At 40.1% G+C, this 15872-nt stretch overlaps 1 protein-coding gene across 6 annotated transcripts in view; it reads left to right on the top strand.

The window, feature by feature from the left end:
* LOC106922104 (uncharacterized) overlaps positions 1 to 15829 on the top strand; it is a 96760-nt gene extending 80931 nt beyond the window's left edge. For 3 of the 6 annotated variants that reach the window (XM_088001182.1, XM_014994243.2, XM_014994239.2), the window contains 6 exons: positions 2187 to 2485; positions 3951 to 4007; positions 7526 to 7607; positions 8306 to 8418; positions 9465 to 9654; positions 10672 to 10834. In XM_088001182.1, coding sequence (XP_087857308.1) covers positions 2187 to 2485; positions 3951 to 4007; positions 7526 to 7607; positions 8306 to 8418; positions 9465 to 9654; positions 10672 to 10679 — 749 coding nt within the window. In that variant the 3' untranslated portion in view covers positions 10680 to 10834. The other 3 variants (XM_088001181.1, XM_088001183.1, XM_014994242.2) reach the window with 3 other exon arrangements.
* The last annotated feature ends 43 nt before the right edge of the window (positions 15830 to 15872 follow it).

The raw sequence follows: 15872 nt of genomic DNA, 5'->3' as shown, positions 1-15872 counted from the left end.
CCCATCCTGTTGACACTGTGTGTGCTCTTCTGTCACAATTGATAAAAAGGTTTGGACCTCAAGGTTTGACTGTGGAATTATTGATTTGTAGCTTGCATACTACGACCAAAAAAGGTGATTAAAATGTTGTTAAGATAAATCCATGGCTCAGTTAATGAATATGGTCTTATGTCAATCAAATTGTGTGCAGTACCTGGCTCAACCCGGCTTGTACCACATCTGGAGATGTAGAAGCTGGACTAGGGAGGAGTCTGGTGAGGGAATGAACTGGTTAAAGTCACGCGGAGTACTTTACACCTCCTGCTAACATGGGTTCAAAAAGCCAGAGCTCCCTGCCAAGCTCCCATTTGACCACCATTTTGTTTTTAAAATGATACATTTTAAAAACGTATTATAAGATTGACTTTGAATGTTCTTGCAAATTAGATAGACTTTCTTTGCCTTACAGGTTCATTACTTTTGTTGACGATGGACCCCAGTAGAGAGGGGTAACCGAGTCAGACAGACAGTCCAACCATGGCTCTGGGTCTAGTAGAGAAAGACTTTGCTGCTGAAAAGCTCCATAGACTTTTGAAACCTCCAGCACAGCAGCCTGTGGATTACCAGCTGCTTGCTGTTGACAGGAGTTTGCAGCTCTTGCTGATGCAGCCTCAAGTTGTCTAATCTGCCAGGGTTCGTATATAGAAAGTCAAATTACTCTTAAGCTCCGTCAAAGCAATGGGGGCGGATTTCCTCAATTAAAGATGTCCTGAAAAAGAGTCAGAGATATTCCCTAAGCTTTCAGGGAGGATTGATAGCACAACATGTGATTCAGCATGGCTCAGCAGTATGAAGGAATAGCTGACAAGAGGGGCCAAATAAATATGGATGACAGATTTTCTTTGGCACAAATGTAGTGCCTGAGTGCATCTTGCCTGTGGATGCTGAAGTCAAAGATATTATGTTAAATCGGCTTTACCCACACAAGAGAAGATTTTAAAGTCAAGCCATGAATATTTGCCTTTAATAATGGTGATTCCAACATCCTTCTGCTTCTTTTTGTCTGTCCTGTTTGCCTTTCTGCTTGTTTCTCAGCTTTTTTCGTTTTTCATTTCACAGCCCGTGTCTCCTTTGTCATATCTGTCAGAGTTGAGAGCAGAGAATGCTCTTCCTGTTTTTCTCCTCTTCTATGTGTGGCGACTTGGATAACTCAGCCTTGATTTTTGCAGTTATCTGGTCGCCTTTGGATTAAGCGAGAAATCTTAAGAGACTTTGAAGTTCTTTAAGAAATCCTTCCTTTAATAGTGTTGATTTTTGTCTTAAATGTAATTTTCTTCCTCATAAAGTAGATTTTGTGAAGCTATTATTGACACACAAAGTAGATTTAGAATGTTTCCATTCATACACACATATAATAAAGAACATAATGTGCCGTCATGCTCATTTGTTTTTGTTTGTTGATATATTTAAAGAATGTGTCAAATCATTTTTACAATAATTTTTCAGTTCAAACTCACTTTAATGTAGGACTGCTCTGACTGCACACACCCGTTGCCATAGGAGCTGATTGACTCCACTTGTGTATCAGGATTCAACACCAAAAACATGAAAACATTTCCCACACACACAAAAAATAACATTCAGTCTGTTACAGTACTCTGTTTTCAGGCCTGATGTTTATTTTGCAATAAGTGATCATGTTATCACAGCGATGATTGATTAGCTCATTTAAATACCTGCTCTACTGATGATCTCTCAGAGAATTGGTGTGTGGGTCGCCATTTTTTTTTTGCTGTGAACCAAATCACTCCAAATTCTGCAGCACGTCTACGTGTTAATGTTGTCAAACTCAAGCTAGCATAATTAACTTCTATTTCCCTCACTATTTTTTTAACTAAAACTTTTTACTAAACTATAAAAGTTTGTTTTTGTTATCTAGTTATCATAGTGCTGACAATTAGTAGCCAAGCATTGCATCCTTTTTTCTTTTATATATTACACGTACATTTAAGATTTAGCATGTTATATTGGCAGCTTGACAGCTAAAACCACTGGTAGTTACCGTCATTCGCCCTCCATGAGGAAGCATCGGGGGCAGGTTGCACCATAGAGGAACAATAAGATTGCAAATTCCTAAACTTGTTAAAAACAATTATAACTACATTAAGGAGAGAATTTTGAATGCACTGTGTAAACTTTCCCTCCAGCTGACTCTACCAAGCCCAAGACCACTTCCACCACCTCAAGGAGCACGATTTCCACCACCGCTGCGTCTCGCATTCGAACAACAGCGACCAAACCGGCTACGCTGTCCTCCGCCACGGCCACAGCAGCAGAGAAGAAGCCCCTGGTGCCCCGCACCCAGCGACCCACTGCATCCACGACAGCGAGCGCCACCACGAGGCCCACGGCTCGGCCCGGCACAGCGCCAGACCCCGACATCCGTAACGTCCGCTCAAAGATCGGCTCCACTGATAACATAAAGCACCAGCCTGGTGGCGGGAAGGTAGGTTCTGCTGTGTCTGATGGACTTCTCGTTCAACTGCCTTACTCTCAGCATGCAATTTCTGATTCCGATTCCAAATCCTCCCAGACTAACTGGAAGTGTTCTCAAACTGCAGGGTCTGTGATTAAAATGGTGCAGTGTCTCCCGGAGTTGTCTCTTTACTTGTGTTTCTTCTAACGCTCTTCTCTTTGAGCAAAAGTGTCTTCATGTGCAGCCAGTTCTAAACATGTTGGCTCCTGGTCGATTCAGCCCTTCGTGGATTTGTACCCATAAACAAACCATTTCTTACTTACACACTAAAACCATTTTGTTTCTGGTTATTTTTGTTTGTAGTTGAATGCAACAAAGAATTCGAGTATGACTGGTGAATAGTCATAAAATGCTAAAATCTCATAGCATTTTGCATGTGCTATGAGAAGCCGTCATGAGTTTCTCACTGTTTGATTATCTTAATAAAAAATACGACAGTTGGTGTCTATATTAACAGAAAATTTTCAAACGAAATGTACAAGACCTAATGAGACTGAATGTTAGCTTTGTTGCTAGTTTGCATGTTTTACCACAGTCCTCTCCTGGTACTCTGGCTTCCTCCCAAAGTCCAAAAATATAAATATCATGCTAATTTATCTCTCTAAATAGCCCCCTGTGTAAGAGGTGTGTCCATGGGGATGGCCACGCCCCCACATCTGATGGATGGTCTACTTGCTTTTAGTTTAAACAGATAGCCAACGGTTGTTCAAGAACATATTTACATAAAGAGTTAAAATTGACAATTTTTTAGTTTCTTAGGCTTTTTTTGTGTCTTGAAAACATGTAAATGGCTAAGCCAGTTTTCTCTGTAGGCTTGAGAAAAACATTTCCAAGAGATATAAAACCGCATTTCAGTACATTAGACCAGAGATAGAATATCTACAACTAATTTAAACCATATAAAATATAAAATATGCCCCCAACTGCAACAAACTGATGAAGGAAACATTGAGTGTGAAACAACCAAAACTGGGCCAAAATGACCAGCACCCAACACAAGTAGAAATGGTCGCTATCGTCATCATCTTCTCATCTCTCACCTTTTCCTCTGCATGTTAACTAACTGCAATAAACACTCCATAGTAACGCTTTCACCCATCGTGCCACACATGATCCACCCTCAAAGGTGTCATTTGCATACACAAAGACCTGATCACAAGTTACCCTGAAAACATTTCGACTGCTTCAGGAATAAAATTCTCATTGAACTAACTTCCTAGATCAATGCATTCTTCTCTTGTTTCCCCCTATCTCGGCCTAATTTTACTAATATTCCCTCCACCTTTGGACTTTTTAGAAAGTTTCTTAATCTCTCTCACTCTTTTAACCCACTATCCACTGGCATTCACAAATGTCTTTGTGCACGTCGGCCGCCTCCTCTCAGTTTGTTGCTGCCAGTGGCTCTCATTGATCGGGAGCCGGCTTCTCTTCCCAGGTGGCCTCTGCTTCTCTGAAAAGGGGCGTCACCGCCAAAGAAAGCAGCCAGGGCAAAGTGAGTCCCCCTCCATTCTCCCCAACACGCACTTCCTTATGCTCTGTTCATTCATTCATTCATTCATTCATTCATTCATTCATTCATTCATTCATTCATTCATTCATTCATACGTTCATTCATACGTTCATTAGCTGTTTTTTGATAGAAGCTTGACAAATCAGTTAGTCTGAAATTTTATTGTCATGGTTCTAGAATGGTCAGGAGGGCGATTAACTGAATGTTAACTGGAAGATTTCTCGTCATGATATGAGGATAGATGTGTGTCCTTGTGATTCATGGGGGGAAAAATGTATGTTACAGCAGATCTCACAGCTGTATTCCTTAAAAACAATCCGTTGTTTTTCTCCCTCTGTACATAATCTCACTCTCTGCTTTGTGTTTGGCGCCACCTGCTGAATGAGAGTTGCATTGTCACTTATGGCATTGTCAAAAATCGGAGACTCCCATTGAGGCTTTATTGACATTCATGCAGAGGCACAGATTTTCGTCATGAAGGTTCAGCTGAGCCAACAGTAGGCTGGACTGAGGCATGAATTAAGCCTCAGTCATTAGAAACAGTTTTGTTTTTTTCCATTTTATGTATTCTGCCATACTGTGTCTCTAATTCACTAATTCATTCATTCCTTAGGGGGTCAAAATAGAACCCAGTATTATTTCAGCGTTTTAAACAAGTATTCTCTGTCATATCAAAGCTGTTCAGTGTTTGCAATCATTGCCAGATCTTTGGAAGGGACAAAGATATTGTGGTATTTTGAGGTCTTTTTTGTGTGTCTAAACGGTAAGTAATTGCAAAATTGCATGTTTTAAAGCATTTTTAAATAAAAAAAAACTTCTTTTAAAACTAAAAGTTAATATGGAGTTGCTTTGACATGGCGGGTATCAACCTCAGTGTGAACTTCTTGTCATCACTTGGTTAGAATGAATCACAGTTCGCTAGCCTCTGCTCCTTCACCTGCTTTTTAAGAACGGACCACCTGATCTCAGTGTGTGGTTTACATCACAAGTCCCAAATTTCAGCGTTTGTCACTTTTGCCTTAGAATATATTTCACACAATGCTGAAAAATGTGCAGGTCATCACCAAATAGTTGTGGAACCATCCCACTTTATTTATACCAGTATTCTCGACTAGAATGTTGAGGAAGTCAAGTTCACTTTGGATGATAAGCAACTTTACACATGGATAGGATCAGAATGCTTTGCTGCTGGCACCACACCCATAATGGCTAACCCCATAGTAGATGTTTTTTCTTGGATGGAGGAATCCTCTTTGTTGTTCTTGGTGTTGCGTTGTGTTGTCCTAAAGTCTTTACCTCACTGTGCATTCAAACTCTGCCATCTTGGTAACCTGATCCAGTGACTCTTATCGAGACTCTTGGTGCTCGCTGGACCCTCTTTCACATCATCTTCATTGCAACTCAGTCTCTCCTAAAGCAGTTCTTTGCCTTCTTCTGTTAACAATTCCTTACTGAGAGGAGGAGGAAGTTAAAATCATCTCTTCCATCCATCCATCCATCCATCCATCCATCCATCCATCCATCCATCCATCCATCCATCCATCCATCCATCCATCCATCCATCCATCCATCCATCCATCCATCCATCAATCCATCAATCAATCAATCAATCAATCAATCAATCAATCATAATGACCAATGGTCATATCCCCATCTCCAACGTCTTCCTTCCTGGCTTTCTATCTAAACGGCCAGAAAAAGATTTAAAGACTGGCGGCAAAATCAAATGAGGTGGATTAGCAGTGCTTGCCAACAACTGATGGTGTCATCCAGGACACATTAATATGTCATCTCTGCTGCCCAGATATTCAACTGTTGGCATGTCATGAGACTGTTATACAGTACAGTCTTCAGTCAGAGGCTTTTCCAGATTTAACTTCTACCAGAGGTCCTTCCTGTCCACTACATCACCATTTATAACAACTCTGACTATATGAGTTACGCCAACATTTAGTTACTCTTTATGATGAATAAGGTATCCTAGAATTACATTTTTAAATGTGAATTGGCAGCCATGGTAGGATTTGCTCTTGAACCTTGCTCTCTCCTGCTGTCTTGTCCTTTCTAACCTCAGCTGTGGTGGTTGCCTCTCCTATCCTGTCTTCCTCACCCTCTGCTTCACCTCTCCTGTCTAACTTCCTCCCCCTGTGCTACCCTTCCCTTCTTTGGCCCTTCTCTGCCCTCTCCATTCTTGCCGCTGTGCTGTACTCGTATAGGTTCAAATAGTCTCCAAAAAGCTGGACTTCAGCCACGTCACCTCACGCTTGGGCTCCAAGGACAATATGAAGCATGTTCCTGGTGGAGGGAATGTAAGTACTGTCTGGGCCACAAACTCTGCTCAGAAGCTCCAGTCAGAAAGTCAACAACTCGACTCAAACCAGAACAAAGATGACAAATTAGACTTTAATCTCCTAACCAAATGTAATTAAGTTCCTTTGCTCACTTTTCTAAGTCAGGTGGTGGTTCCTTGAATAATCATTGTAAGGGATCCAGGTTCTTAAGAATTTCATCACCAGATGAGGTCCCTTCTGCTTTCAAAAAATCCAAAGCAGTACTCCAAGTTTCAAGTTAATTCAGAAAACCAGTGGGTGACGTCACTGAGGCTCAAAGCACACCCTATGGCTCCAGCGACCCCCACCCCGAATGAACCTGCTTCACCTTCCCCATGCTTCCTTAAACTTCCCCTCTGTCGCCCTGTTCTGCCACTAACTCTGATTGGCTGTGACTGTTTTTTTTGTATGTGTCATTGTGTCACATTCACCCAGGTGTTTTAGGCAGCACTGGATGTGCTGGATGTACTGGTCCTATCATGGGATGCTTTTCTGGCCCTGCTTTCAAATACAGTAACTTCTAAGACCGAAGCTTTAATGCATTCATTTTGATTAATTACATAGATTTTAACATGTTAAACATTTTTATTTGTTTTTTATTTATTTGTTGTTGTTGTTTGTTTGTTTTAATAAAAGTTCTGGCCAGAACCGTTGTATCCGTGCGTTTTTGGTACACTCAGAAATCTGATGCACAAGCAACATTTGCAGAGGACAGTGATAGACGATGAAGTTGCTTCTCGTGACCCACTGGGGGTTAATTTCTGCTTCAAAAGATCCATCTGATTGAGCCCTGTTGTGTTCAGGTTGTGCTAAAAGGAGTTAGCTCATCAATGAAGCTATTCAAGCTTAAAATATCGCATTTCCAAACATGTAGCAGCAGCACAGACATCCCCAGCGCTAATGTCAGCAACCACAGTCCACATTTCTAAAGAAGCTCCATTAATGATCGGGAGTTCCTGGAACACTGGAAAGATGAATGGATAGAGTATAACTTTTTGTAGCTTTTTAAATGAAGCTCTCATTTTTATAATGTTTTCTCAAGCTTGACAAACTGACTCCTTCTAGTTTTCCTTCCCGAGATGAAGTAAACGTGGCAAAGGACCCTAATGTCAGTCTGTGCTTTCAGACTAAAAACTGAACTAAAAAAAATCTTTTTATCAACTTCAACAGGTGCAGATACTCAACAAGAAGGTGGACGTAAGTAAGGTGACTTCAAAATGCGGATCCAAGGACAACATCAAGCACAAGCCTGGTGAGCCAAGACTTGCTCTGATGCTGTTGTGTTAGTTAACTTTATAAATAGCATTTCCTCTTTTGAGCATATACGTCTGAAACCTGTGAAGTCATTTAAAATACCAAACCTTTACTTATTTCCCTAAAAAAGCTTTAATTGGCCAGTGAATGATAGAAACAATGGATAAAGAATAAATGTGTCATTTTAAAACATAACTGAAGGGAATTTTAGACCTTGTATGGGAATTTTGGGCTTTTTAATTATTTTTATGAATCCTGCATGTGGAGTTATTTGGCAAGAAAGGTCAGTACCATGTTTGAAGTGAACAAAACACTGCATATGAACACCTACAGCTCATGGCATGGCCAGGCATAGCAGTGAAAAGTTAATAATTTGGGCTCGTTTTACAGACACAGGACCAATATCTTTTGCAGTAATTTTGACAAGCCATTAGCTCCTTTGTATACCAAGCTAGTCTAGAGTTAAATATTAGAGACTATTTGTTTGAAAACTGAAGCTTTGTTGAAATTAAGTCATTAACAGGACAATGACGCCAAGACGGTTGGTGAAATGGCCTAGTTAAACTTAGTTATTCTCTTGTTTTTGTGATGTATTAATAATACCAGGTATAAATTCATGAGACCCTGGTGAAGTTGTTTGCTTCGCATGTTCTCTTGATGTTTGATTATCAGACTGATTGTTATTGTGCACTGCAGGCGGAGGCGTCATGAAGCTCGAGTCCCACAAAGTGAACGTTAGGGAAAAGGCTCAGCCCAAAGTGGGGTCAGTGGACAATGTGAGCCATTCACCTGGAGGAGGGAATGTCAAGGTGAGGCGAGCATGAAGAGTCGGCCTGTAGGGCAGAAACTGCTGTTTCTACGCTGCTGATATCTGAACAAAGCTAAGAGCTAAGTGTCTTCATTCCCTGCATGTCTGCAGGTAAATACTAACCAGTGGGGCACATGGTTATTCCTGTTGAATTTACGTTGAATTTACGCCTTTACCCAGTTTCATGAGATCAAAAACGAGTCATACAGTTAAATCAACCAATTTTAATAAAATTTTGTATGAAGTGCAGTCTAAATCTCTTAAAAACAAAAATTTAGGTATTCATTTTATTCTGGTTTCAGCTGTAACCAACGGTTACCCACTCAAAGCATCCTCAAAGTGTTTCCAAAATATTTGTATCTTACACATTAACTTTTCTCTTTTGTTTTTTTTTCTCTCTCGTTGTAGATGTAAGAGCAGACTTCTAGGGTGTTGTCTTGTATTATTTCTATCCTTCTTTTTCTCCTGCACTCTTATTTCCTTCTTTCCCTTTAGACATTTTCTTTCTTTTCTATCTCCATATCTATTACATTTGAAATAAATCCAAAGTAATTCCTAATAAACTTTTTCACACTTGTGAAAGTAAATCTGTTAGGTCTCACCTCAGCACTGAGACAAAATAGCGCTATAAAAATAAACTGAATTTAATTAAAATTTTTATGGAATTGAATTCAAGCTACAAAAGGCACTTGGATCATTGCTGAAACTGCTGGCAGAGCATCCATGTGGTCTCATAGATGTAACTCTTTGTGCTTGGTAGACTTGGTTCTAATGGTTGCTTCAGTTTGAAGTCAATGAGGGAAGAGTTAAAACATTCCAAATGTTCAAAGCTGTGTGGGTTCAAGGTTCATACTCAGTATTTCACACCAGCTTTTCCAGTTTCCTATTCTTTTGATGCTAAAATCTTAGCTCTTTTGGCTTTGTGTGATTCCATCTCTTACCACCAGCCTGAAGTATTTACCTTCACAGGAAAACTTGTCTGACCGGGATTTTCTTGCCAGGTTGTTCCATCCCCACCAACTGACATACCTATCTGTGTGTTTCTAGGCTGAGGGACCGGAGGAGACAGAGGGAAATGCAACTCCCATGACTAGCAGCCTGGCTCCGGCCCCGGGCCCCAAGATGGGGCCGACAGGGACCCCCAATGCCCAGGAGAATGGGCTGAAGGACGGGGCTCCCAGTGATGGTGAGGGTGTCCGAGAGCCCCAGGCTCTGGACTCTCTAATGCCAGAGACAAGTAAGTTTCTATATGCACTCCAAGTTTCCACTTTAGGTTTGATGACCTCATTGGAAACTCAGATGGAGGAGACTGACAGAAGAAGTCAAAGATGCTCACAAATGTTCTTTTGCCAGGATCTATTCCCAAGACCAGGGGTTCCCAGAGCTGAGGGTCAGATGAGAGCTGCTCTTATTGGTGCAGCTCTCAGTTGAACTAATTTTACTTTAAGGACAGTCTACAGCATTTCAGGAGGATTGAGACTGAGGACATTCCAGGAGGCTAATGTTAACCTGCTAGACCTTCCAAAAGTAGTTTAATGTGTACTGGGTAACAACTTTCCCACTCTTGCCATTTTGCAAACTGATGATTGGTCCTCCATTGTCATGATTCCACCAATTGCGAAGCGCCAAAACAGACCCACACCATGATGACACTCAAACTGTGCTTTGCAGTTGGTAGTGTTCATAGGTTTGAAAGCCTTATGTTGACTCCGCCATGGTGTTAAAGCTCCCACATACTCAGGCATACTGTGCGTATTCTGTGAGCCGCACACTTTGTCCGTTTACGGTTAAGAATTCATAGTCAAGCATACCGATTTCCCACATTTCTCATGACAAATTTCTTTTATATATCTAATTCGAAAGAAGCTAGCTGACATAGCTCAGGCGTCTTCCAGATCTGCCAGGGAGATGGAAGTCTGGACGTATGAAGGTCTCCCTCAATCAGGTTCCAGATAAGTGGATAACAAGTAGCACAAGATGGTGCTGACTCAACATCAACCTCTCGGTGCAGCATACAAAACAGTTGAATGTGAACCCAGTTACCTCTGAGCAGTTTACTTTGAGGCACCAACTATGGAAAAACTGACCTTTGCGCGGACATTGAGTTCGCCTCGATTACGTCAGGGTGAAGTTTGCCAGAGTATGTGGGAGCATTTATCATACAGTATCATCTCTGCGTATGCTGTGCCTGAATGCATCTGTATTTTTCATGAATTCAGTCCATCTGATTATATTTTGACTTTTTATCTTACAGGCATCTAATTCTGCTATCCCTCTGCCCTCCTCATTTCAACTACCCCCTATAACGTCACCGCCTCTCCCTCCCCTCTTTTCCTCACTGTAAATATGTTTTTTTTTCCTTCTCCTTGCCTCACTTTTACTCCCCCTCAACCCCCCGTTCCCTTCCCCCTAACCCCTCTGCTGCAGATTGAGTCTATCAAGCTCAACTTCCGCGAGAATGCTCGCTCTCGCACGGACCACAGCGCTGACATCACCATCTGGCCAGCCCCCCCAGGACTATGGCAACAGTTCCCGCCCACATGGTTCCTCGTTCTCCCCGCATGGTCAACCAAAGCCACCACCCAGATTCTTGCCTATCGAGTCTCAACTCCCCCTTTCCCCCCTCCTTACTGCACCTACAGGTGGAGGTCCGGGGGGACAGCAGCGGCGTCTCCGTGAAGGGATCCCAACTTTTTCAACCCCATTTAATCTCACATCCATTATTGGAAAATTAGAATCATCGTGCAGTAGTGCTTCTTTCACATCGTCATGCGTCATTGCCTTCATCATCACCGCCACTTTCATGTATTTACCTGAAGTAACTTTAGACTCTGACTGGTCCTGACCGGTACTTTATGTGAAGGAAAATTCCAGGACGGCAATGATCTCTCTGAGTCTGGCATCTTGGAATCGCTGGCTTTCACGTGGAAACCCGGTGGTGGGACCTTCTAGAAAAACCACCATCATTCCCCCCTGCACACCCACCAGGTGGCAGCAGCAGTCTCTTCAGTAGTGACCAGAACAATTCGGCTCTCCTATTGGATTCCCATTTTTTTCCTTGTGATTTAAGGAGCCGTTTTTTCCCCTCTGTAGCCACATACGCTCTACTTCTGTAACGTTGTAGTAATTCAGTATCCATTTCATCATGGCTTCCTCTTTCTTGATCATCATGCAACCATATGCAAGCTGACTTAACAAAAAAGAAGGCTGTTTGAATCATTTTAGCCAATTTAACTCTTTATTCTCTGTGTTTGTGATGAGGTGTTTGATTGAAAAGATTATATATAGAAATGAGCATCTGTGTTCTGTTTGGATCCTCTTTATTTCCTTCTTTCCATCAAGTTCCTTGACAATAGAACTAGGTTGTATTTATTATATCAATGCTATTCATAGAAAAGCAATACCACAGGTGTTTTATTTCCTTTTAATCAAGTAGTGCTCAGAAAATCTATGAAACACGCACATGTTCTTGCAAACTAAGACACACAGTGTGAAGGAGATGAAGAATGTCGTAGAACGTTGAGGAAAAGGTTGATAGATGAAATACAAAAGGAATTTCAGAGTCGTGGTTAAATATCAGATACGTGGTCAGTGTTGTGACTGAAGAGGTTTTAAATAATATAAGGTAGGACGTTTGCTGAAGCCAAGAAGCTTTCACTGAGTCCAGAGGGAGATGAGGGCGATACAGTTCAGATTGCTTCTGAAACAAAAGGAACCAAGTGTCTCATATGTGCCTCCAGTTTGTCTTACCTTAACAAAAAAAGAACCCCAGTAGATAAGAGTGATGCAGTTTCACGCCTAAAACAGCTTAGAGAGAGAGAGAGAGAGAGAATATGGTGGCAGATGAAGAGTTGTTCTGTTCTGAGCAGTCTGGTTCTGGTGTTGCCCTGGTTGACTGTTCTATTTTTAGGTGTTTCTGTGCAGGTCAGGTTAGTGTGGTTTTGGGAATTCGCTCAAGATTCAGTTAAATTTAGAAATCATCTACAGTACTGTGTGTTCAGTGCTCTTCTTGTTGGTGTACTGCCATTGGGATATGGTCTTACTTTATTCTCTTCTCTTGTAGCAACCTGTTGCCTCCTGATGCCTTTCTGATGCATGACTAGAAAATAGAAACTCAACCCCAAACTCAAAGCTCATGGGTTTTACTCCAGGTGTTGTGTTTGTGCTTGCATAATTTTAAAAATAGAAATTAACAGGAAGTTCTTGTGATGGTTTGGTTTTGAGATTTAATTATGCTGCTCCAACATTGTACATACTGATTACGCGACTTAACTATTGTTGAAAATCTTTTAGCCAAATGATATTTTGGTAGGTTATCAGTGGTCATTTGATTTGTAAAATACGTTTATCAATACTTTTAATATTTTGCTTTGATATATCCAGGATATTATAGGAAATATATATTATTCTCTTTAGCTAATACATACATATCACAATATGTAGTTATTACATGGAGCTTGTTAGCAAACAATGCTACATTAGCAATTTTTTCAACAAATTAAGCAAACAATTTTAAGCTTACCATTTTACTTATAGCCAGCTTTTCAAAAACTATTTGTCTTCTAATATTTCCGTATTTTACAGGCTTTACCATGGTAACCTGCTAGCTAACAGCTCCACCTGCCAGCTAGCGACACTTAGCTAATCTAATTTGAGCATGAGTTGACATTTTTTTGCTAGTACACTCTAAAAAATGTCATTGTCAAAATAATTTGGTTCTAAATGTGGTTACTAATTCATGAACTAGAAACCAAACTAGCACTGAGTTCATGAAATGGCACCAAAATGCAACATTTTAAAATGTTGAACCAGCTACTGAATATTTTTTCTGTTCAAGTAAAAGTGCTTTATTATTATAATAAAACTATGTTACTGATTGTTTTGGATTAAATTTAGAATGTAAATTGTCTATGTAATAGACTAAAGTGACATTTTGTTGAATATCAGTACCATACCTGGAGTCGGTTAAGGGCTCTGCATGGTCACACCGAACTGTCAAAATCGATTCTCAGTGTTGCCGCTGCCGCATGACAGAAATCTAGTCATTTTGTTCTCAGCTTTATGTCATCAGTCTCTTTTTGTCACAACCCCCTTGGCAAACTTTTCACTCCTCTCTTCGTGGAAAACTATCATGTGATTAGTCTTAACTTCGTAGTTGTGTTTACATGAAAAACAACGCTACTCAGCGGTTCGACCATTAAGGGCCCTTAACCCTCTTGTTTCTTGCTCCTTTTCATAAGCCCAAAACTAGTCAGCCATTTTTAGATCAGAGCAAATTTACCATCATAAGACTGTTTCAGTCTCAGAGATGCCACTGTAGTTTATGAAAACTCTGAGAAAGTCAAAGAATGCTTGAACCTCTTGCAAAAGCAAATCCTCGCTTGAAAAACATTTTACATGTTACTGACTGCGTATAATCTCACTTAAAAGTAACAGATCAAGTTCATTTTACTAAGTAGTGTAAAACTAAAGGCAGGTACTCACTGGTACTTAAATTCTAGTTTTATTCCTCTTTTTCACATAGATGTGGGCTCTGGATATCTAATATTCAGAAAAATTCAATTGTCACTGCAATTATTAAATTGCAGTGATAATTGAATTTGAGTTTATTAAAACTCAAATTTATTAAAGACAAATTTAGTTACACCTGCGAAATCTTTTAAAAGAGAATATGTTGTTCAAAATATTTGACAAACCTGCCCTTATCTCTTATCTCTAAACCTGGTAAAAAGTGCATCTCTTTAATCTCTGTGCGACTTCACATGCTTATTTTGGATTAGCTTTTCAGATCCTGAAGTCAAGATAACATCATTCTGTTGTCACAAAGCTTTAATGATCCATCACAAGAGATAATGTCAAGAATTCAAAGTCACACTTCAGAATCTTTATGTAAAGGAATTTTTTTTATCAAGTTGATATGTTGCTGTTGCTTTGATGAAACTAAACTGCACCTTAATGCTTTTAATCATATATCAAAGAGGATTAATTGTGATGTAGTGGTAATTCCACTTTTTATGAATAGTAACTCGAACATGAATGAGCTTTCGCTTGGTAACAGTAACCTGTTTGTCAGTTTTACCTGATTTCTTCATATCGTTCCCATTATAGTTCCTGTAAGTCTAGTAATAAATTGTACACATTCTGACACATATAGGCAATAGCTTGTAATTTCATACGGAAAAAGTTGTTGCTAAAGGCGTAGCTTTGATCTCACGGCTATTTTCTATCTGAGCTCTTCCACGTGCCTGTCCGTAACTAAAACCCAGCTTTGCTTCTAGCCACAAGTTTCTATTCGCCTCTACTTCTGAGATTGTTCATAGATGCACTGTTATTCGCCCTGAAAACTACGAACAAACAACGTACAGCTGCAGTTATCGGTCCGTGGGCGGGAACCTTGCTTTAATTTCCACGTAGCTTTGCTGGTTTTTATGGGAGGAAGCGTTTTTATCATGACTGTTATGGCTGTTATTCTGAATACTTGTGACAACATGGTAAGCTTTGGCCTGTTTTTTGTTTTGTTTTATTTTTCGAAAGGGGGCCACTGAAGTGAAAGAATGTCTGTCGAGATAAATTGTGCTAAAGACGCAACACTTTTGTACATGTATTTATCGTTGTGTTCCTGTAGCCTCGTGGCGGTTTCGCTCTCATGGTTGAAGGGGCTCGAGGTGTGAGGGTTTTTTTTTGTTTGTTTGTTTTTTTTTGCTGCAGTTTTACAGTTAGCATTGGAGAAGATACCTGTCAACACAAATCTGTATTTGATTTCATTTGAAGTGCTGTAACGGCTTTATACATAAATACTGAAGTGGTATTATAGAACTTAATTAATTACAATATTTTTAACATATTTTCTTGTACTTGTGTGTGCTGCCACAAGAAGCCCAGTCTTAAGAGATGAAAATAATGGAGAGAATAACTCGAAAAGTAAGAATGCAGCGACCCTGCTGGTTTAAGGATAAAGTTAAATGGAACTGGAATTAAAAATTGATGTACATGAGGCTGACAAGTTAAGGGAGACGATACTGGCTAAGAATGGCACTTACAGAACAGCAGCCTGTCTGAGAGAGAGCCTAACACACAGTTAGAGCTAGACAACTCACTGTAGCACCTGAAACCTTTCCGAGGAGCGTCGTGGAGCTTCAAATAAACATTTAACACTAGCTAATGAATAACTGCTATACCTGCAGAGCATGCTGAAAACCAACAATGGCTTGTGTTAGGTAGACTTTCTCTTATTTACAGAACTTCCTCGTTTTTTTGTTGTTTTTTTTTTTTGTTTGTTTTTTGCGTGGGATTATGTTTTTCTCAATATTTTGAGTTTTAGTTTTGGTTTTGAAAAAAAGAAGTGTTTATTGTGATTACTTGTTAATTAGTGATGTGATTATTAAGCATAAAATAAATTGGACTAAATTTCATATTTGTGTTAAATTGTATTCTTTGCAGTTGTGGCTCAAACAT

Source organism: Poecilia mexicana, unplaced genomic scaffold (assembly GCF_051168715.1).
Source record: "Poecilia mexicana isolate PSO_F unplaced genomic scaffold, ASM5116871v1 scaffold_20, whole genome shotgun sequence".
Taxonomy (NCBI): Eukaryota; Metazoa; Chordata; class Actinopteri; order Cyprinodontiformes; family Poeciliidae; genus Poecilia; species Poecilia mexicana.
The sequence above is the reverse complement of the archived record's forward strand: the minus strand, read 5'-3'. Positions and strand labels throughout refer to the sequence as shown.